Source organism: Vidua macroura, chromosome 9 (genome assembly GCF_024509145.1).
Source record: "Vidua macroura isolate BioBank_ID:100142 chromosome 9, ASM2450914v1, whole genome shotgun sequence".
NCBI classification, from domain to species: Eukaryota; Metazoa; Chordata; class Aves; order Passeriformes; family Viduidae; genus Vidua; species Vidua macroura.
The window spans coordinates 3,459,372-3,481,989 of record NC_071579.1 but is presented as its reverse complement, the minus strand read 5'-3'; the positions used below and the strand labels follow the sequence as shown (position 1 = coordinate 3,481,989).

The 22,618-nt window shown below is 39.4% G+C and overlaps 1 protein-coding gene across 17 annotated transcripts in view; it reads left to right on the top strand.

Annotated features, from left to right (window-relative positions):
* Positions 1–22,618, top strand: part of CEP350 (centrosomal protein 350) — a 76,685-nt gene that overhangs the window by 7,234 nt on the left and 46,833 nt on the right. For 15 of the 17 annotated variants that reach the window (XR_008438259.1, XR_008438256.1, XR_008438257.1 and 12 more), the window contains exons 2-14: positions 3,972–4,057; positions 5,684–5,727; positions 6,635–6,749; positions 7,388–7,520; positions 8,498–9,114; positions 9,627–9,737; positions 12,159–12,272; positions 15,521–15,664; positions 16,462–17,114; positions 17,461–17,582; positions 18,837–19,888; positions 20,517–20,670; positions 21,826–21,989. Coding sequence is in view for 11 of the 17 variants with exons in the window: in XM_053984509.1 (XP_053840484.1) it covers positions 3,985–4,057; positions 5,684–5,727; positions 6,635–6,749; positions 7,388–7,520; positions 8,498–9,114; positions 9,627–9,737; positions 12,159–12,272; positions 15,521–15,664; positions 16,462–17,114; positions 17,461–17,582; positions 18,837–19,888; positions 20,517–20,670; positions 21,826–21,989 (3,496 nt within the window). In the remaining 6 variants the exon portion in view is untranslated. The remainder of the gene's footprint in view (positions 1–3,971; positions 4,058–5,683; positions 5,728–6,634; positions 6,750–7,387; positions 7,521–8,497; positions 9,115–9,626; positions 9,738–12,158; positions 12,273–15,520; positions 15,665–16,461; positions 17,115–17,460; positions 17,583–18,836; positions 19,889–20,516; positions 20,671–21,825; positions 21,990–22,618) is intronic. The other 2 variants (XM_053984508.1, XM_053984506.1) reach the window with 1 other exon arrangement.

The window sequence follows — 22,618 nt, the reverse complement described above, 5'->3', positions numbered from 1 at the left end:
CCCTTTTCTTACCAAGTCTGTGCTACTAAAGAGAAAAAAACCTTACCAAGGGTCTTTGAAAAAACTTCACAATTGGACCAATAAACAAGCTTCTTTTCTTCCTTTTTGCTGCTCTCTATGCCACTTCTTTAAAGTTCATTGCATTTCTCTCACCTTCCTAGCTTGCTCATTCTCTTCCATTTTTATATCCTGCTTACTTCTCTCACAATTTTCTTTCTCTTTTTCCCGGTCTTGATTTTAATCACTTCACATTTTTGTATATGTTTGGTAAGCATATTCCGCTTTCATATCTCCTGCTCTTTTAATAATGCTGTGCTCTTAACTATGTTGACCCCTTGTATGTTTCAGTGCCATCCTGGGTATGTTTGGTATTAAGTGTGTGGGTTTCTCATGTTCCTTTTTTACATGGCAGTGGTTTTCTCTTTGTTCCCATTTCCTCTTTTCCTGTGCTTTCTCGTGCATTTTCTGATCTGTCAGTTCTCTTCAGTGTCTTCTTGTAGGAGCAGTGTTTGTAGAAGAGAGTGGTTGTGAGGTCCTGTATCCATCCCCCCCATCCAGTTTCTTCCAGGAGTTTGGATTATATTGTTTCCTTTCTTGTTTCCTCTTAGGTCCTCTCTGTAGCAGTTCTGCTGTGCCTTCTCTTGTGTACTGTTTTTTGGGTTTTTTTTGGACGTGAATAAAGAATGAGGTGGGCACTTGATGTGGCATTGAAACATCAGATACACACAATGGTGTTTGTATCTTAATCACTCACCCAAGGAGGGGCTTGGCAAGCCAGCCCTGAATGGACCTGTGTAGGATGTCTGTGTCTCCCAGGGAGCAATCCAATAACCATGAGATTATTTCTGTTGATTTGTGGTCTTCCACCTTTTTTCCAACAATCTTAAGATTCTCAAAGCCTTATCCAGCCTGCAGATAACCTTTTGCCATCAGTGCTGTCTCCTCACAAGTTCTTTGGCATTTCATCTTTTGAGCTCAGTCTCTTTGTTTAAGGTCAGTATTAAATAGAGATGGTGATTTAGTGTAGCAGAATGAGATCTCTTTGAAGCAATAATTTCAGAATGTAGTTTTTATGTATTTTATCAAACGGTTATTCATGGGACTTTGAGACACTTCTGTATTGATGGAAAATGCATTTAAAAATAATTTCAATTTCCTTCATATAATTTTTTGCTTAGTATTATTCTCTGATCAATAATAATTTCAATGTATTTTAGTGTTTAACTGGTCTATTATTCTGCATGCAAGTCCTATAAACAGACATGGTAACTGTGTCTGATTTATTTATTTATTATTCCCCACTCCTTTCTGTACTCTTGGTAACATTAAAGAATCTTCTCTGTCTGGTTGAACTTTTTTGCAGAGGCAGGATATTGAATTGTACTTTTTTTTTTTATATAGAGTCTGCTTATTCATGTCAGCTGTAGCAATAGAGAGAAATTATTTTAGTAATACATAGGAATTCAAAAGTTTATGGGAATCAACACAATTTATTTGTATGTAAGTTTTGAAAAGCTCATTAATTTCTCCCACCCTTCCAGAGAATTGGGAGAGGGATACCTAAACCCCAAAACCTCAGAGTTATGATTACATCAGGACTGAAAACTACTGCAGTGTTGCCTTCCTGAAACCTTAGACAGCTCCAGAGTGCTTGGTTCTGTCGTGGCTTTTTTTTTTTTTTTTAATCAGCAGCAGCCTGAGTTGAACAAAACTGCTCAGTGAATCTCAGGGGCTGCTCTGAAGCCAGTGAGGGTCAAACTTTACACTTGGAGCTGGTACTGCAGGAGTGCCTTAGAATAAGTACAGCAAGATGCTTTCTGATTTCTTCCCAGCTTGGAAGAGAGCTTTAATGGCCTTTTACTGAGGGGCATTAGAGACTTGTGAAGGAGTTGAGATAGAATTATTGACCACTGGTGATCACCAGCACACACACCTGTGGGAATAACTCAGTGTCTGTTACACTGTGTATAGGCTGCACTATATAAGGTGCTCTCTGAAGTGTTTCACTGTCTGGATGAGTTCTGTTCAGCTCAGGTAAAGGACTGGCAGTTTTTAGTGTCAGGATGAAAGCTATTAACAAGCAATTTCAGATTGTTTAATCTGGTACTTTTCATATAGATTTAAGGAATACATAGAGTGTGTTACAATTCTACATTTGCAGGGCATCCTAAAATAAACAATATATATTTGTACATGTAAAACAAAAGGAACAATTATGGTCCCTGATTAAGTTTTCTTATCTATACTAATAATTCTAATGATAAGAATAAATCCCAAGCAATTACATGAAGATGGGTACTTAATCCTTTAATAGATGTTTGCTTGTCCAGAAATTATCCTATGCTAAATTTAGATATTGAGTAGGCTTTGTTACCTATGTGTTTGGGCAAGAAACTGATACTGGTATGATACAGTATTTTCAGCAGCTCTCAAAATCAGTTCTCTGTGGAAAATTCCCTCATTTTTATTAATATTTATTTTCGACATTTCTAGCCCAACAGCTCTATTCTCCAATGATGGAGAGGATCAGCTGGATGATTTGCAGGGCAGGGCAGTGCTGTGATTTACAGCATGAATGATGTGAGGCACAAAGTGCTGTTCTGCATGAATGAGCTCTTCAGCACCTGTCTTAGAAGCAGAATTTTCTAACTACACTTGGCTTAATGCCCATAATTATTGGATACTTAAAAACTAACACACCCACCCTTCCCTTCTAGAATTTCTGAATTTTTGTGTTTCTGTACCTACATATATAAGCTTACATGCCTTTTCCTTACTCTTTCAAGCACTTACTTGAACTCATCAAAGAAAGTCACAGCTTAAGGTCTTTTGAAGACCTGTGTTCTTATTATTGATAGTTTTTCCTGGGGCATAAGAGCAGTTTTTTGGGATAACTTACTGCTTTAAATATGGGATATGTGACTGAATGTGAGATCAAACTTTACTGCTGGTCACTGTGAGTATCCTTAAAACTGTATATGATAAAAATCCTAGTCACAAAATATATGGGCAAAAGTCTGTTTCAGTAAGTAGTAGATAGTGTTAATTTTGGTCTGCTTTTACCAGAAGACTGATCTTTATATTTGATTGCCTTTTTTATGTGGCACACAGTGTAGGGAAGTAAGAGCAAAAGAGATTTTCAGTAATTAAAAAATAAGGAAAATTACATCTGGGAGTTCATGAAAGAAGAGAGAAGAGAATGTGCTTTTATGACTCCTTCAGAGGTCTAGAACTTCTTGTTGGAATTCTGTCGTCACTTGATTTTTTCTTTCCATAACAGAAGTGTTGTCAGTGTGTTGTGAAGACAGCTCAGTAAGCATGTACTGGGTTCTTTTTTTTGGTTTTTTTTTTTTTTTTTTCCCTTTTCTCCTTTATAAAAACTGGTTTGGTGATAGCAGCTGGGAGTTCACGCTAATTTCAGATTCACTGGGAGTCTTAACTTCAAAGTTCACAGGAAAACAACAGTGGCACCAGCCTCCTGGCTGTAGTGTCCTGCCATGCAGTTCTGCTGTGCCTTTTCCTTTTACAGAGATTGGTGACACATTCATTCTGTCACTGGTGGAGTTGGGTATTTTCCCCAAGCATTTATAGGTTCAAGCCATGTGGTGCTGTCTCTGTTAGGCCTGGATGGGCAGTATTCCAGTGTGGACTTCTTCAGACTTGCTGCAATACTTGTTACTCTGATCTAAATTGCATCGACTGCTGGGCCTTCTTTTATCAAGTTAATGTTTCTTGATGACAGAGAACAAAATCAAACCCTTCTTTATCCATGGAATTACGTGGTTTCTGCAGGAAGTTGTGACCACATCTGTGATTTCATGCTGATAATCTGACCTTGTTCATGATGAAGGTTTGAAGTCATCAGATGAGGTAGACATTCATCATAATGATCAAGGTTATGTTCTCTTTAGACTAAGATAGATTTGCTTATACTTTATACCTCTTTGATTCTTACATGACTATTTTTTTAGGTAAATTGACACAATGTGGAGCAACAAATCTAATGAGGTGCCTCTGCAAAATCTGAGGCATAACCAAAGCAAGGATTCTACCAGAGGTAAGGGTTTTCTCTGTTCTCCTTCCTTGTTTTGGGAGATATTTTGTCATGAGTTGTTTGAAACTTTGGGGAATTGTTCCAGAAAGCATTCTCCTGCGTCAGTTTGGGAGCTAAGAGCATGTATTCTGTGGCTTCCTTTTTGCAGATAGCAGTTTTGTACTCTGATCTCTGGAATATTTGCTGATCTGCATTAGCAGTTGCCAGCCTGGGATTTGGATGCCAAGATGGCACAGAGACAGATTTTTTTTAAGTGCTGTAGAGGAGGAGCAGAAATTGGGAACTGTTGGCTCCCGAAGGAAGTGAGGAAGAGCCTCTGTGACAGTTGCTCAGTTCCAGAGTGGTGAAGACATTTGAATAGCAGCACTGCATCTCCACAGTGTTTGACTTTTACAGCAGTTTTGTCTCCCTTAGTTGGAGAAATCATTTAGCTTTTTACTGTTATGATTACTCTAATTTAGTAAAGGAGGGAGCAGAGAAATTTAAAAATTACAGTACTTCCCTGAAAAAATCTTTCCTGAAAGGAAGAAAGCTCTCCTGTGTAGAGCAACTGAGTCGCGTGCTAAGCCTGTGGTTTGAGATTGATCATATGATCTCCAGTATGACAAAACTGGGCTCCAGAAGTTGTTTTGAAAGTAGAGAAAGATTATTATTTTATCTGTAAGAGAACATTATTGCTGATTATTTCCTGTGGTATGGTCAGTTTCTTTAAAAATTGCCTACTTTTTGAAGCTGTAGTGTTCTGTGGACAAGAAGCACCATCTCTAGAAGTCAAAGCAAAGTTGTTTCTGTGCTGCTTCCCTAACCCTTTTCCTTTGTGTTGTTGTATCTTGCCTGAAATGAAATTGGCAGGTTTTTTACTATGAGGAAGAATTATTTTTTTCAACTCTGTTACTATTACTCTCCATGGTTCTGAGATGGATCTCCATGATTCCACGGATGTTGTGTTTTATGAACCATTAGATTTTAAGAACCATTAGAAAACAAAAGAGGGGAACTGAGGAACTAAATATTTATAGAGGAAAACACTACTACATCCTCCTGAGCTCAATTGCTTATAGATTAGGTGCTGTTTGTTTAGATGAAAAGGCTTGGGTTAGTACCTCCTGCTTGTTCACAAACATTGTTTCTGTTTTGTTTGCAGGGTGTACAGTTCAGAAAGATTACTGTTCGTAATTCTGCCGTTCGGAGCTTGGGTTTTGAGTAGAGTCTTTCAGTGACCATGTATTCATGCTTAGTTTACTGAAGAAGAAAATGGAAGGGGGGGAAAAAAGGTAGTTAAACTGTAGTATAATAGAAAAATACAAAGTATTTATGTTGGGGTAGATAATCAGCTTCATTTTATCTTCTAAAGATCATCTATTATATGTGGTGGATTTGATTTCAGGTGTCATCATGTATTCAACCTAACTTAGTGAACTCATGATATGTTACATTAAATACTTTATAGCTTTGCTAAGGTGAGCCTTGACTGATAACAGTCTTTCACACAGGAGATTTACAGGCAGGAACTGTGTTGTAAAAAAAACTTGATTAGCAAGAGCATGAAAGTAGGTTTGAAGTAACATTTTATTTCATTGTTATTCACATACTAATTAGAAATTAATTTCTTTGTTTCTACTCGGGAAGATCTAACTGCAGCATGGGCTTCTTTTTCTCAGACTAAGGCTGCTGTAAGTACTTATTTTTTTACTTTTTTTTTTTTTTCCTTTGGGGTTGTTCAGTTTGGTTTTTTTTGCTCATTTTCAAATCAGTTAGTGGCTACAAAAGCTTTAACCTAAGTATTATTTTACTTAGTGATTGTTTCTTCAGCAAGTTGTGAGTAGCACAAAGCTGTTGGAGTATGTGAATGTTGAACATTATTTTATCTTGAAAAAAGTTTTCTGCACACAAAGAGAAGGTTTTGCCACAGCAAGCTTAATACCTTTTTATTTAACAAAGTGATGATGTCATGTTTTTCTGAAAACCTGGAAAAATAACCTCTCCCCTGCTCACTCAAACCAGTCAGAAACTGAGGCAACACCAATGTATTTAATAATTTTCCATTCTGAGCACTGGGGTTGCTGTATTTCTGCGGCAATTAACTTAGGTGCATAAGATGATGTAATAGTGTCTAAAACCAAGCAGTTTGGGTTTGCACGGAATTCAGCTCTTTCCCATAGGCATGTCCCTCTTTTTCCTCAGTAGCTGAGCATCAGTGTGGAGTTTTACATGTGGAATTGTACCACGCTCCATTTATAAGGGAGTATTACATAATTTTTTCCAAGTGGAAATTAATAATTTATTCAGGCCAAGCATTAAGTCTCTGAATGACATGTTATTAATTTTTTCAAAACAGCCTATTTAAGGGAACAAAACTATGCAACAAAACCTAATTTAGATAATCTTATTAAACAAAACTTAATAGTAGTTTCTGACCATGAGACCATACAGTTTTGCAATGTCAGCCTTGTGAAGTTGCTCTTGCCTGCAATTTGATTCGTCGTGAAAAAGGAAAAATTTGTCATGTTCGAGAGGAAGTAAAAATATAGCTTAAAAACAGAAAACAGTGTTCTAATTTGCATTATCTTCCAATTCTAGCTACGTCATATAGAGAACAAATTGGAAATAGCTCCCACCAGCACGGCTGTGTTTGATTCAATCATGGATGCCAAGAAGCCCTCTACTAGTGCCAGCAGGAAGAGCAGCAGGAAGGGTATGTATTATTGAGGAGGGAACGTGTAAGGCAGCATAAAGCCACTGCATTCTGGGAAAGCTTGGGTTCTCCCTGCCCCCAGCTAGTCTCCTGCCTGTGGTCTTTATTCCTGAGACTCTAATTGTCCAGAAGAAATTGACGTTTCCTTCCCTGAGCTTAGGAAGGAGAGTGTTCTGTCTCAGTCTCTTGGTTAGAGGGGGTGACAGGACTTGCCCCACGCTGTGAGTGAGCAGTGATATCCCACTCTGACAGGAAGTTTGCTAAATCTGGTGCTTCTCCTTCTGGTGTCTCCTTCTGACTGAAGGAGAGCATTTGCTTATAGGAAATAATCCCTCATTTTAAATACTAAGAGCATTATGGCAGTGTGCTACTGAAGAGCAGACAGATCGACCTCTAGTGGCAACACAGCCAACTTTGCAGATTTAATTACTTATAATTAATCTTCAAGCATTATTATCTCTCTTTAAGTATGGTCATTTTTTCAAGCACTTACTGCCTTGCTTCTAGATGTTGAAATCAGCTTGTTGAAAGAGAGAGCTGCTCAAGCCCAAGAAAGACTATGTCAATGATTCAGCCCCAGGAGCTTTTTCTTTCTGGAGAGGTAGATACAATAAAGCATTCTTTGTTTTCTGCTTCAGGTTCCCGGTCCTCCAGCCAAAATAAATCAAGCAAGGAGAAGTCCTCACGCAGCCCTCTTCGAGCAACCACTCTGGAAAGCAATGTGAAAAAATGCAGTCGTGTGGAATTTCGTGAGCCATTGGCTTCATACAGGTTAGTACTGGGACAACTGACTATTGAAGAAAAACATGCTAAGATTAGATTCAAGCTAACAGTGGTGTTTTTGACACCTCCTCAAAAATTGGTTTGCTTCCTCCCATCACCTACCCACATGACAGCATGTGTTGTTGGACTTCTTAGTAAATATTGCAAATTTATTTTTTACTCAGTGAATGTGAGTTTAAAGTCAACTGTTTTGAAATGGGGCTGGGTCATCAAGTGGTATGACTGTGGCCTTAGTGAACTGATGGGTTTGATAGGTATTTAGTTTCAGTAATAAGAATCAAAAAGACTGTGCTTTTTCAGCTTTGTTTCATTAGCTTTTCAGCATATGTTCCCAAATGTGTTACCAAGACAGTGTGGAGCAAGAGTAGTACTAGTAGTACTAGAGCTAGTACTAAAGTTACATTCCATTTTTGTGAGTGTGAGAAACTCATATAAGAGCAGCTTCTCATGGAACAAAAGTGGTACAGAAGACAGAACAGGCCATAGAACATGATTATTATCCTGACATCGAAGTTTTGGTCTATTTTTCCACTATTTGAGTCAGCTGTGAGATGGTCCTCCTTGTTGCATGTGAGACTGATTTGGGTCATTTCTGTTAATTGAGTAGCTCATGTACTAATTATGCTTCTCTTAAGTTCTATACTTGTTATTTAAGGCTTTTCTCTTTTAAATTGAAGGGTGACTTTACTGCTTGGTGATTTTGTAGTCTTCAGCATTATATGTAGTTCTTTTCAGACAGAGAGTGTAACAAATGAAATTTTGAACAGAAGTCTCTTTCTGTTTCATCAGACTTGTACTATTAAATGTGAGGTGGTCAGACTTTAAAAGAACTTGCCTTTAAAGTGGAGCCAAGGTAGAGGAAGTAATTTATTTAGTTGATGATTTATTTATGTACTGATTGCTGAGTTTGAAGGTCCTACATTTGTATTTCTGACGGTGAATTTTTTCCCCTTCTGTTACATCAGGGATTTATATAGTTCTCTGTCTTACCACAGTTCTAGCCAGCTTGAGGCCAAACAACTGCTGTCTAGTTTGGAGCTGAGTGAAGCAGAAGGGAAGAGTGAGCTCCCAGCCTGTCTGGCACGTGAGCAGGACGAGCGGGATCGGCACAGCAGAAGCTTTGACAGCCCCTTCCCTTCTGCTGCAGATGAGACCGTCGTGAGATACTTGAATGACCGACCAACAATCAGTGCCTTGCAGAGTAACGAGGCGTTTCCCAGGGTTGCAGCGCTTTCAAGACTGGAAGGAGAAAAAACCAGTGGCTCCAGGGGAGATGAAAGTAGCACTAGAGCTTCTCAGAGTATCACGTCCCAGGACAGTGAACTGAAAGTGTCTTCCTCTTCTGCCATGAGTATTTGCAGTGCTCATAGGCTGGAAATCTTGAAGCAGCGGCAGCACGATGCTAAGTTGGAAAAGCTGAAGGAAAGGATCCGAAAGCAGTGGGAGCATTCTGAGGAGCTCAGTGGCAAAGGGCAGCACTTGGGGTTTGCTGAGCAGCCTGTCGTGGTCACTAACATGGAGAACACGGTGACTCCCAAGGTCAGGAAGGTGACAGCTATGCCTGCTGCTCCATCATACAGAGGTACGGAGGTGCACATCCCCTCCCTGCTGCCTGTACCGGGTGAGAGAGCAGAGCTCAATCCACTGAGCAACGTTTCAAAGCATGGACCTGGCTCATAGCTCTCTTTGGGCAATATGGGGGTGCATGGTTTGATCACAGATCACAATAAAAAGAAATTCTTGCTAAATTACTGAATTACTTTGAAGTTTTTCCTGTCTCTTCTTAGAATTACTATAAAAACCAGCTCATTGGTGTTTGGGTTGATTGCAATAATTTTTTTTATGGTCTCAGAGCTTAGTAACATTGTATCGATTGAAAAAACCTTTCACATTTTTAATAATCTTTTCCTCACCCATTCTGCTGTTTTTCAACTGTGAGCAAGTGGCAGACTGATATATTGCTTTCTTCTAATTTAGCATTAGAAACTCACATAGTTACTTTTTTACTTGGCAGTTTCCCATCCCTTCCACTCTGACAAAGCTGTATTTACATTTTATGGAGTTATTTTAAACTATTGAATCGTTTACTTTCAGGTTTCAATCCTACTGAAACAAGGATTCGCACTCCAGATGGAAAGATCTGGCATGCAGATGAGTTTCGTTTTAGTCGGGAGCTTTACAGAGATATTGCACTCCAGTTAAAAGGTGAGCCGCAAGTGGAATTGATTAAGCCACACAACCTTCTCTAAGAGGCAAAGAAATATTTTGTACAAGTCCACAAAGTCATGGAAACAAAAAATTGAAGCAATGAGTGTTAAATATATTGTAATTCTCTCCACGGGAGGAATAATTTACTGAACATTAAAACAACAACAAAATAAGTCCTTCTCCCAGTTCTCTCATTCATATACTTCTAATAAAAAAACAGTACTGAAAAGAATGCCAAGTAAAGGCATTTCTTTGAAACAACAAAAAAGGAAAGTCTCCATTAGAATAACTTTTGTTTAATTTTGTGACTTTTTTATACATGTGTGCATGAATGAATACAATTTCCTGGTTAAAAGGACAAAACCCACTTTTGGTTTCTGTTTTCAAATGTACTGCTCCAAGACACAATCTTTATTCATCTTTCACTCTGAAAAACTGCAGTAGCATTGGCAGCTCTTTTCTCTGGGTGAGCTGGAGTAGTATGCCCAAGTGTGCTTTTTTAATTTGCTAGGCTGGTTACAGTGAAGTGCTGTAAGCTTGAATTGCCTCTGACTCACTGAGTTGGGGGAAGGGGAAGAGATCAGGTGAATAAAATGGAAGGGAATGGAAAATAAAAACCCCAGAGAACCTCTATTTTTGCACTAAGAGCTTACTTATTAAGAATAACTTTTCTCTTTGCTCAAAACATTTAAGACTGAAGGAAAATCCATTGAGATTTATATCTGTAGGTATCTGTGTAGTAATAAACCAATTTGTCTATTTTCCTTGTACAACTCGATAAGTTACTGAGGACTTTTTATGGAATCACTCATTAAAAATAGTTCAGAAAGAAGAGATGCTCCTTTTCAATAAAATTTTGAAAATACGCTGTTCAGATCAGTCTGTGAAATTAATGCCAAATTTCCACAGACTTTTAATCTACACTAGCTTTTTTTTTTTTTTTGGAAAGTATAACAAGCTGTTTATAGAAATTATTTTTTTTTTAAAGCTTTGTTGAAGACATCCAATTAAAAGGCATTTGGATCATGTGTCCAGTGCCTACAAAAGGAAGAAGCTGTGTGGGTTGATCCACACTTCTGTCCTGATGCCATGTGTAGAGCAGCTGTTGTGGAACGTGTCTCCTTTCTGAGCTGAAAAGATTATACTGAATGGCTGATTGCTAGTAAACAAATGCTGGTGCTGCATATAATATATACTGTAAATATATTTTTAGGTTGTCAGATTATCTATCCATGTGTTACTTCTATATTAAATTTACACCATGTGGTGTTTTGGGTGTGTACAGTCAGTTGTATCAGAACTGTTCTTTGCTCTCTAGTGCTGAAATAATCTGTTATATCTTTAATATCTACAGCAGCACTGTTCTTTCCAGCAAAAAGGTTTTTATGTATGAACATAGACCATACAGGATGTCTTCATATAGCAGTTGGGCTAAAGGATATTGTATGGACCCCAGGTTTCCAGTAATTTTGTCTTAAAGATGTTCGGGATATGCCATACTAGAACAAAATTATTGTAATAGAAGTAGAGTGGGAAGCAGCCTGTATTTTCTTGGAGTCAGGAAAGGGCTGTTTGTTGCTAAAAGAGGTGATGAGGTTTTTAACTTTCTGCAAATGCAATCACTGAGGCTTCTGGTATCAGTGCATTGATTGTCTTACCTGCTCTTGTTGTCAGCCTTAAAGGCAGCTAGAAAATTTCTAAGGAAAGGGTGCTAAGGGTGAGAAAGACCCCAAAAATTCCATTCCTACATCTTTGAAATATAATCTGTTCTGCCTCTGATGCTTCCTATGGACATCCATCAGAGAGTGGATTCACATGAAATTAGGGGCTGTAAATGTTTGCATTGGCATCTAAATAAAGCTTCAATCTATCTATAGAGGGGGTTGCATCTTCATTGTTTGAGGTTGTCTGATCCCATTCTTTAGAGTGGAGGAACCAGAAAACAGTGGTAACAGTGGCCACATGGTTCCTGATGTGCTGAATGTGCTGTCATGCATTAATATGCAAGCAGCAGCCCTTGTGTTCAGGAACTACATGTCCCTGTGGAGCATTAGAGCAGTAAAATGTAGTATCTGTAGCAGAAGAGAACCAACAGTTGTTTAAGATAAACAGTTGTTCATATTAAATTGCCAACATTTCTTTTAAAACTGAAAATTAACTTTGTAAATATTTGTTATGGCCCTGCTGTGGCTTCACTGCCTTCCAGGGCATAGGTAAACAGACCTTGATTCAAAATTCCCATGCTGTGAGGATTTTAAAGTTCTGGACTGGAAGTCATTGATCTGGGTGTATAATCTGGGAAAGGCAGTGAATTCTATTGTGTTTCTCTGAGTTCTGGTTTTTCAAATGCTGAAGCAATCTTGTTATTCTATGTTCTCCCCTGTGGGATATCACTTAACAGCTTTTGTTTGTTTTTAGAGGATTCAACAGTGAAAGGAAAATCTAGTGAGAGAAACAAAGAGAAGAAAGCTACAAGACCAGTGCGGAAAGTGCAAAAACTGACACGATTGTCAAGTCCAGAGTCCAAACAAGGTGACTGTTTCTACCGTAGAGGGAGGACTGTTACATGTCCTTCAGAGATGAGTTTTGTCTCAAGAAAGAAAAATAAAAGTGTATTGCTTTAAAAGCCTTCTTAGATTGTGCTGTTGTAGTGAGATTGTGCACTGTGCTACATGGGGAGTTGTGTACGATTTTGTTGTTGGTTGGTGGCTGTGTGCGCTTTTTTTGTGGTTTAATTTTTTGCCTTTCCATTTGCTGTGTGCACCTTGATGAAACTGCTGTGGAATGCAAGTTTCTTGCGGTGAGAGGTATCCTTAGGTATCTGTCAGGGTAATGTAGACAAAAAGAAGCAGTAGCTCTGCCCTGGATCCTATTTCTGTTTGGGCTCTGATGAAGCTGGTCAAAGCCTGACCCATGGCTCAATCAGCATTGCTGAGACATGGTATTAAAATCAGTGCCAGTGGGATTTGCTGAGTTGCTTTCCCATCAGATGAGGAGGGGCTGCAGTCAAAGGCGTTCTCTTGGATGATTTCTCAGTGGGGAAGCAGAAAACAGGACGCTCCTGGCTTTTCTCTGGTTGTGTTCTTCCACATTTCAAGTTGTTGCTATTCTGCACCCTCAGTTCTGGCTTAACCCACTCTTGGCTTTTTCAGTTAGTGGAAGAATGTAAACACACATTCCCTGACTAGTCTTCCAAATCTTACTGTTTTTAAAGAAATGTTTATTTCTTTTACCAACTGATAACTTTTTCCCCCATTGTTGTCTGACAATTCCAGTGATTATTAAATACAATTTAATTATTTAGAGAAGATGATGCAGGCAGGTTTCTCTAGAAGAAAATAAAATTAAACACATGTGGAATTCTGACACTGCTTCTTAGTTTTTCAGTAGTGTGAATCTTTGATATTGCCAGATATGCTTTGTATTTGGTTTTAGTTTTCATACAAAGTGAGTAGCTACAGCTGCAATCACACACAGAGCAATTTCTTTTTTTAAATATATGCAAGTTTAGGCACCCTTTGACCCTCTCTTAAGGTTTTCTATTTTTCCTTATGTACAATGACCCATAATCTGTAAACATTTTGAAGAAAAGAAAAAGTAGCTTTAAAAATTACTACAAAGGATTTTTAGAGAGTGAATATGTGCTTCTGCATGCTGTAAATCCTGCTTGTGAATATTTTGTGGTAAGGAATACTAATACTTGAAGTGATAAGCATAGGTTTGCTCCCTCCTGTGCTGATTAATCCTTAGTTAAGGAATTACACTCAGCTGTCTTATATATTTATGACAGTTCCAAGTGAGGGAGGAGCTCAGTGCACAGGACAAGCCCAGCAATCCCACCCTGTGCCTGAGAGTGTTGTCCAAACCCTTCTTGAGCTCCATCAGTCTTGGGACTGTGACCGGTTCCCTGGGGAGCCTGTTCAGTGCCCAAACACCCTCTGGATGAAGAATCTTTTCCTAATAGCCAGCCTAACCCTCCCCTGACACAACCTCAGGCTATTCCGTCAGGGTCTGTCACTGGTTACCATGCAGAGGAGATCAGTGCTCACTCCTCTGCTTTCCCTTGGGAGGAAGTTCTCTCTGCCTCAAGGGAGTCAACAGCTCTAAGCTCCAGCCCCTCCCTTATATACAAAGCCACCCCCTGTTATAATGAATTAAATCTATGCAAACTGATGGCCTGAAATCCCTGGAAGACAAGAACCAGCTCTAAGTGACATGTCAATGCTAGTCCATCCTCCTCCAGTCATTGCAGTAAGAAACTGCTTACCATGGCCAAGTCTATTAATAGCCATGGCTCGTGTTCTGCCCCATTGGCGTGTTTTAGTTAAACAACTTACTTGAGATGGAAGATGACACTTTACACTGGCTCTTTAAACACACACAGAACTAATGTGAGAACAGTGAGCTCTGCAGGAGAACCCCTTTGGCTGATACCTCTGTTTCAGAGAGGCTTGTAGTGACATGCTTCAAGTGACAGCTCTTTTATAAAATACTTGGATAATTTACAATGCATGCAAGGAGTTCTGCTAGCAAAGGGTTGAGTAGTGGGCTGCAGACTTCTAGGTTAAAATAACAACAAGAAAGGGGGTGGGAAACTGAGGACTGGGATTGCCAAAACAATTATTCTGCTGTGCTGGATTTCATTTTTACATTGTTGGTCTCCTGTCTTCAAAGTGCTGTTGGGCTCAGTACAGTACCTTTTTCGTTTGGCTGTGGTGATCTCATGCTGCAGTGGCTGGGTTTCTTTAGGCAGAGCCCTTGGAGGTAGAGCCTGAAATGGAATTATTAAAAGTCAACTGCAAATTATATATTCAAGTTAGGTACTTTTCTGGAAATTAAATACCCTTGAAAGATCTGATTAATTTACAGACCATTAATTATCTGAGTTACCTAATTAAATTTTCTTTTTTATGCTGTGTTTTTCTCCAAAGTGCCTTTAAGGTCATTATTAAAAAAAAAAAAAAAATAGTATTGGAAGTTAGTGTGTTGAAAGGGAGTTGAATAAACCTATCATTTAATCTACCCAATATTAGGTAAAGAAGCCACCATAACCAATTTTTATAATTTAATTATATGTTGGATGATAAAATAATCCTAGAATATTTTGATTGGGTTTCTGTCGCCTGCAAGGTATTTTGTCCTTGAATTAAATATCAACTAATAGGGTTTATTCTTAACTGTTTTCAGTACTGGAACAGAAGTCCCAGCTAATGGACAGTGAGTTAGCATTGGTGTGAAACATCTGCTGCTTGATATTTTTAACCTCCTCACAAAACATATCTCACCAATTAATTATCTGTAAAAGCCTTTCAAGTAATTTTGGGTTTTTTTCCTAGAGTTTTAGCTAATACTATTTTGATAGGAATGTTAAGGTGGTTTTATATCTCACCTTTATTTTTGTTCCTCCTATTACAACAATTTAGTTACTTTTATGTTTTTATTATTTTCCATATTTGAGCGGTGGTGAACAGCTCTAGAAATACTACCCCTGTCCCTAGTAAAGCTTGTTTGTATATTTTAGACCTGCATAACCTGTTCTCCTTTTTCAAATCAGTTTTTGTAGGGCTTTCATGTGCTGCAGTGTGTTTTGGTTGTTACACTGGGACATCAGTGTTCTGGCTGTGTGTGCAACTGCAGCCATACCAGTAATGCAGAATTAAATGGTACAGAAATGATGAATGGCTGTGATGAAAGGAATGAATGATGATGAAAGGATACTTCTTTTTGATACCGTGGCAAATCCTCTAGAGCTTGACTTTTATTTATTCTTTATTTTGAAGGTGGAAACTATGTGATAAGTGCATCCTCCTGGCGGGAGGGACAAAAGCTAGTAAAAAAGATCCTGGGTCCAGCTCCCAGAATAGAGCAGGACAGAAGAGCTGTATCCAGTGACAGAGCAGGCCGAGAGAGAGCTGCCAAGTCTGGTAAGTTGTTCTTTTATCACTGGACATACTTTATTTTACTTTATTATATAACACTGCATGTCTGCAGACTAGAGCAGACTTCTGAGATAGAATGTTCTGAGATAGGAGTTTCTTACCGAAATTGCTTCTATTTTTAACCTGGAATTTGAGGAAGGTGGGGGGAAATTTTGCTCACAACCATGGCTGGAATGCATAACTTCTTTTTCTGAGTGCACTATGGACTTTTTTTGGTGTCATGGTCCCTGCACATGGGACTTGGGGAGTGATACATGCTGCAAGGGTGCTTGGGATATCTGGAAAAGATGAGATATAGGCTGCAACCAAAAAAACTGGACCACCTGCAATCTGTCTTTGTCTCTTGAAGCCAGTAGGGAAAGGACTGGCTAGCAGTGGTCCACAGGCCAGATGAATTTTGCAAGTGTGCTGTGCATAATCTATAAGCTGTGATTGAGTATCCCACTTTAACAGGAACTGTGGTTCTTCCAGATGCAGTGTAATGTCATCCATATGCATAATAAATATTCCTCCACCAGCCTTTTTCAGAATTTATCCAGAACCTCAGACAGGACAAATAAGGCATGCTGGGAACTGCTGTGCTTCTTACGTCTGTGAGGTGGTGAGGCTGGTACGAGTAGAAAGGGTGTGGGCTCAGTCTGAGCCCACATTCCGATTGTGACACCAGATGAAGCAAAAACCTATTTACAGTGAGATCTGCATTCCTCCCTCATCCTTCTTTTTGCAGCTGTTTCCCAAATTTGATTGTTACCTGACATATTTGACCTCTCATTCTTTATCAGGCTGCATTGGAAGGACAGGGTCTGATTCTAGATTGGATGTTACCCGTAAAAGCTCTTCAAGAAGTTCCGAAAGGTCAAGAAGTAAAGTACGGTCTGAGACCAATCTGAGAAAACTGGAAGCTGCTCTTCCAGGTGATAACCAAGAAGATCATGCCTCTGTAAACAAAGATTTCCTGCCTGTGGAGATACGTGGAATTCTTGATGACCTGCAGTTGGATTCCATGAGTACAAAGCAAGAGACAGATGTGGAAAAGCAGAATCAAAAATCTGTTTTGCCTACTCAAAATATGAGGAGCCACAGTCCAACCAAAAGGAAACCGGACAAGGTAGCGGCCAGTGAGGAGCCTCAGGTGATCTCTAAGAAACGCCACTATGACAGTGATGAAGTTCGTCAGTACATCATCAGGCAGCAGGAGGAGAGGAAGAAGAAGCAGAATGAAGAGAAGAAAGCACAAAAGGAGGCAACAGAACAGAAGAACAAAAGGCTCCAAGAGCTCTACAGAAAGCAGAAGGAGGCTGTTACTAAAGTGAAGAATGTGCCTCCCCCTGAGCCTTCAGCAGCCAAACGGTTACAGGAAACCTATTCCAAACTCTTGCTGGAACGAACACTTCTAGAAGAGCCACCTCAGCTGCCTACAGTGCAGGAAACACAGGTACAGCTGATTCACTAACTTAATGTCTTGCAGTTGTTTGCAGGAATAGGAGCTCGTATGTTTAGGGAGGTTGTGGCTTGTGCTGTTCTGGTGGTTATTGGTTAAGAAAAAAGAACAGATCAAAATGTAGCTTTCCTTAAACATAGTGATTTCAATGTACAGCCTCTTTGCTAGTGGCTGCTTTTTGGCCCTGCAAGGCCTACTAGAAAGTTGACTGAAAATCATCTTTCTATTTTAGAGAGAAGCTGAATTCTGGTTATTAGCCTTTTCAATTGTAATGAGGCAAGAGCTCCTAAACTCTGACACACTTTTGAAAATGCATTTTTCTGGTTATCTTCATCTCTAGCCCAGACCTGGTTATCAACCATCTGGTGAATCTGACAAAGAAAACAAGGCTCAAGAGCGTCCTCCGAGTGCATCTTCCAGCAGTGACATATCCCTTTCAGAACCACAGCTGCCGCTGCTGAGGTGAGCAGATGGGGCCTTGGGGAAGAGAGGAAACTGCTCCTGCTTTCGTCTCTGAGAGGAGAAAATAGCCTTGCCTCTTGAGTTCTTGTTCCAGTGAGAGTAATTGTCTTTAGGTCAATTACAGCATTTTCCTCGCAGTAAAGAGGAAGCTGATGCAGGAAACTATATGAAAATTTTGGCTATGGCTGATTTGTGAGTGGTTGCTGGTAAAATTTTATTGACATCAGTGGGATGTGTATTTCATATTGGGACACTCTTATTTCCTCTGCCATTGCCATTGGGCAAGAGAAGCTGATGGTATGAATGTATTTGTTGTTTTTTCTTACTTGATTTGCTCAGTGTTGCTTTTGATCTATTGTTTCGGATTCAGCCATTAGTTACTCTCTATGAAGTACCAAACACCTCTGCTTCTGCTTGAAACTAGCCTTTCCCTATTTCTTTTCATGCAGTTTTCCCAGTTTTGAGTTCTTCAGTGTATTATCAAAGTTTTCTTACTGCAAGTCAAGGTGCCTGACCAAACGCTTAGATGTAAGGAGCTAAAAATCCTGAAGTTTCTTGGATATCCTTAATATCCCTCTTCTGCAAGTGTGTTCATTTTTAACTACATCATGAATGTCTGCTTCTTAAATGTACACTTGCTTCAGTATCTGTACTCTGACTTAGTAAGTGCAATGAGACCTGTTTCCCTTCTGGAAAAGTTCAAGGAAGCTCACTGGGAATGCCGTGTACTACCCTGTGTAGAATGAAAAGCTAAACTGTATGGTAAATACTGTTAGTGTAACATCATAAAGAAAAAATGTAATTGCTAATAGTAGAGGAGAGATGAGACTCACAGGACTGCATAAGGTATTCAGAGACCCTCATAGTAATCAGAGAAGAAGTTTTCTGGAGGGACTTGCAAGGTGTTCTGGTGTTCTAGACATGGGCAGGTGATAAGGAAAAGAAAAAAATTTCTCCCTTTTGAAGTCAGGAAGTTTTTGGAAAAGACTTACTGCTGACAGTGAAAAACCTCAGCTTGTTACAGCCCTAAATCAAAGAGTACACATCAATGGCATTTCAGATTTGGGAGATGCTGTGTTGTTTGGTTTGTTGGTTTTTTTACTAAATAACATTGTGTTTACTGTCCCATTCCCTGCCCCTCTGATTCCACTAAAAAGTATTTTGTCCTGAAATTAAATCTGTGGCAACAATCCTTTAATCTAATACATCGATACTTATGTAAATCATCAACATAAATGTTGACTTTCATTTCAGGAGCGATCTGATGGAGCCTCCATGGGTACAGCCAGACAGGTTGAGCCCAAGAGTTCAGCTCCCCCACCCACAAGCTCTCTTGGGCTCAGGTGGAGGCCCTTGTTCCCAGCACTGGAGTCTGGAGCAGATGGACCTTCTGTCAAAGGAGTGTGACGCGATGTTGGCAGGCAGGAGGAGCCATTCTGCCCCTGTGGGGTCCCTGATGCCTCAGTTGTACCTGAATTCATCTGCTGCACAGGAAAACCTCATAGTAAAACCTTCTGCCAGCCAGTATAAGAGCAAATTAGATCGCCTTGAAGCTTTGAAAGCTACAGCTGCTTCCCTTTCTAGCAGGATTGAAACTGAAGCCAAAAAGTTGGCTGGCGCTGGTATCAACTATGGTACCATGTGGAACTTAGAATTTATGCAGGAAAACCAGGATGAGGGACGGTGGGCAAAGGCTGTGAGTCCTCCTGTGAGGGAGGAAAATGAAAATACTTTTTCAGCCAGAATTCAAAGGATGTTGGATGCCTGCGTGTCTCATACAGCCTTTGATGACAGCCTTCCTGGGGTAGGCAACCTTAGTGAGTTTAAAAAGCTCCCTGAGACCATCAGACCTCTTACTGATGTAATCAGCCTTGGACTGAGGTCTCCTGCTGCTAACATGCATGAAGGGATCCTGGGACATTTGTCCAAGAGGCAGATGGACTCCCCAGGGCGTGAGAACCAGGCATATCCTCTGAGCAAAGCCGTTACTCCTCACGAGTCCAGCATTGACTCCATCAGTGAAGGGCCTCTCCTGAGTGATGAAAACCTCTCAGAAGAGGAAGGAGGCCAGCGCAAGCAGCTGCCACTGAAGATGTTGGAGACATTAAAAGAGAAGGATTTTTGCATTCGGGAGAGAAATGCTTTTGAGCCCATAAAGGAGTTTCAGAAAGCAGCTGAGAGGTACTCCCCACTTTTCACTCAGACAAGTGACACACACAGCAAGGGGCCTTGGGAGGAACTGGCAAAGGGAAGTCCCCACAGTGTCATCAACATCTTTGCAAAGAATTACCAACTTCATGGAAAAGGTAAAAATGGAAGCATTTCTCAAAGCTCTTGTGAATTGCTATTTTCCCAGTCCTACTGCTCCATGCAGTTCATACTTCACAGTTAAAGAATGTGCTTTCAGAGGTCTCAAATATGAATCTGTGTAAATCATGATTTACAACTGTCTCATGCAGGATGCTTTATTTCATTTTTTGTACAAATTTATTCCTCTTTTTATGAGTACTTTGTCTCTGGCCTGGAACTCCTGATTCTGAGGAGGAATGTTTTCTGAGAAGTTGATTTCTGTCTTGTGTTTTTTCTCAATTCTTTTTACCTTCATATTATTTTCTTTAAAGATGATTGCATGAAATTTTCTGCAGATGACTCTACTCTAAAGCACTGTGCTCTTCAAGAATATTTTGGTTAGTGTATGTTAATGAAGTAAAGAATTTGATAATTTACAAAAAGAGGAAGACTGTGCTTGTTATGTTGTGTTAAAACTGCCATGGAACATCTGTACTGCCGTTCTCCTGATGATTTTTTGTTTAAAGGAAGTCATTGTAACTCATGGTTGTGAGGATTTTAATTTCTATTACCTATATGATGTATTGTATTTGTTATATAATTTGTTACAATTTTTGTTCTCTCCCCTCTCTCTCCACACCTCAGTGTTTGAAGAAAGGCTGAACAGAGGCTCTGCCCTTTTGCGCCCTTTGCTCCCTGCCATGAGCCCGCCAGAGAGCGTGGCTTCTTATGAGGATGACTTTGCCTCATCACAGGGAAGCAGCACTTTAACAGACAAAAAGATTTCATGTGATCTCAGGTAACTGTGTTAGACTTCCTAGAAGAATAAAAACACAGTATTCAAAAGAAAATAGTTAATACAAGGTTTGTTTCATAATACGCTGGATATCTTTTCTGCTGTGCTGTACTATACTAGTCAAAGTGATGAAGTACTTTCTTAGGACCTTGCAGTTAATAGAGCAGCCAGCATAATGAAGGTGGAGTCCAGTATTCTTGTTCCCTGTCTAAGTTTTGCTGTTCTTTAGCCTGGACAGGTAGCTTTAGAGAAGATTTTTATCCTTTGTAGCCTGGTGAAAACTAGTTCTCTGACTTGTGTGGCTGCAGTAATGCTCAGTTGGGTAGTCTTGTAATTCAGAAAAAACAGAAAAGCTATTTTAAGTCTGAAAATGCCTTCAGTACTTCAAAACTTTGTGGTAAATCTGTAATTGCTTTCAGTAAGCATTTGTTAGTGCTTACTTAATGATGAATGCATAAACTGTCTGTAAGGATTTGTAAAAGCTTTTGTTCAGATTAAAATTTGAAGACTGTCGATCCTAGACTCTCCGTGTATACTACATGGCTTCCTGAATTTTCCAAGAGCCTCTTTCTTGTAATCAGCTATATTTAAATCTTTTGGGCACCTTGGGGGAGGCCACAAGTGTGTTTGTACCAGTGATACTTCAGATGAAAAGAAGTTAAATGGCACTTTGCACACTGAAAATTATTCTTTCTGATTAAAACTTCTTTCTTCTGCTAGTATTATTTAGTGTATGATGCATTGGCATCTCTTTTTTGCAAGTCTTTTGTGAACCTTTGTTGAAAATTGCTCGTATTTCTGGCAGTTGATATCTGCATGCCCAGAGATTATCTGAAATGCGGTCACATTTTGAGTCATTCTTATGTTGTTCAGGTATGGAGTCAAATAGCTCTTTAGAGTTAAAATTGGAGAGCACAGTTGTTACCGATTTTTAGTCTTTCATATTATAGGAAGCATGTTTCAGTATATTCAATATCATATCAAACTTCCCAATGCCTTAGCTGCCATAGCTTTTAATCTCAAAACCAATGCTTTTCTAGATGGGTTGATTAGTGCAGTTTAGTCATCTGTCTCTAATTCAAAGTGTGATAGCTTCCTTGTTCACAGCGTAACTGAAAGCTGGAAGTCCTGAATCACCGTCAATGTGCTCTTTTCTAGTGTTGGTGGCAGCAGTAATTCAAGCATTCAGGAAGAAATTCCCAGTAGGAAGTCTCCCCTTGAGCCTCGGTCTGTGGAGCTTGGTTCTCAGCACTCGTCAGGACCCCAGTCTGCAGCATCTTCCCGCTCATCTGCTTCCTACAAAAAGAGAGGGAAAAAGGAAAGTAAGTTCAATACTTGGCTGTGGAGGATCCTTTTTTATTAAGGCTTTTCTTGTTAGGAAAATTGCAGTACTATGTATCTAGAAACTGTAATCTGTTACAGATAGAATGATTGATTTATTCCTCCAGTGATTCCTTCTTAGATTGTTTTTGACTTTGGTTATTCTCTGACCTTAAAATACAGTAATTTAAAGTTAAATAAGCAAGAGGTTGTTAACAGCATTGAAAAGTTTCCTTTTCTAAACCAGCCTTCTAATAAATAATTTTAATACTGTGTGGGAACTATCCTTAGATTCTATTCTGAGAAATTGCCAGTAGGCTTCTGAGTTATGGCCATGTTTGTGAAGGTGACAACAAATTTGCCTGAATGCCTTGTCTTTGGATCACAGTTTTCACCAGTGCACAAATGAATAAATGCATTGGTTTCTGTGGTAACCTGTACATGACAAAAGCATGAAGAAACTTGAGGCTTGGTGCACCTGTAGTATGTAAACAATGGATTAAAAAAAGCTAGGTTTTAAGCCAATAGAAACATGACAAAAATAGGATTAGGCATTCTAAATTCTCTCTCTTCCTATTTTTTCAAAATTCTTTACCTTTCCCCCAAAAATCTAGACTGTATTCTGACTGTT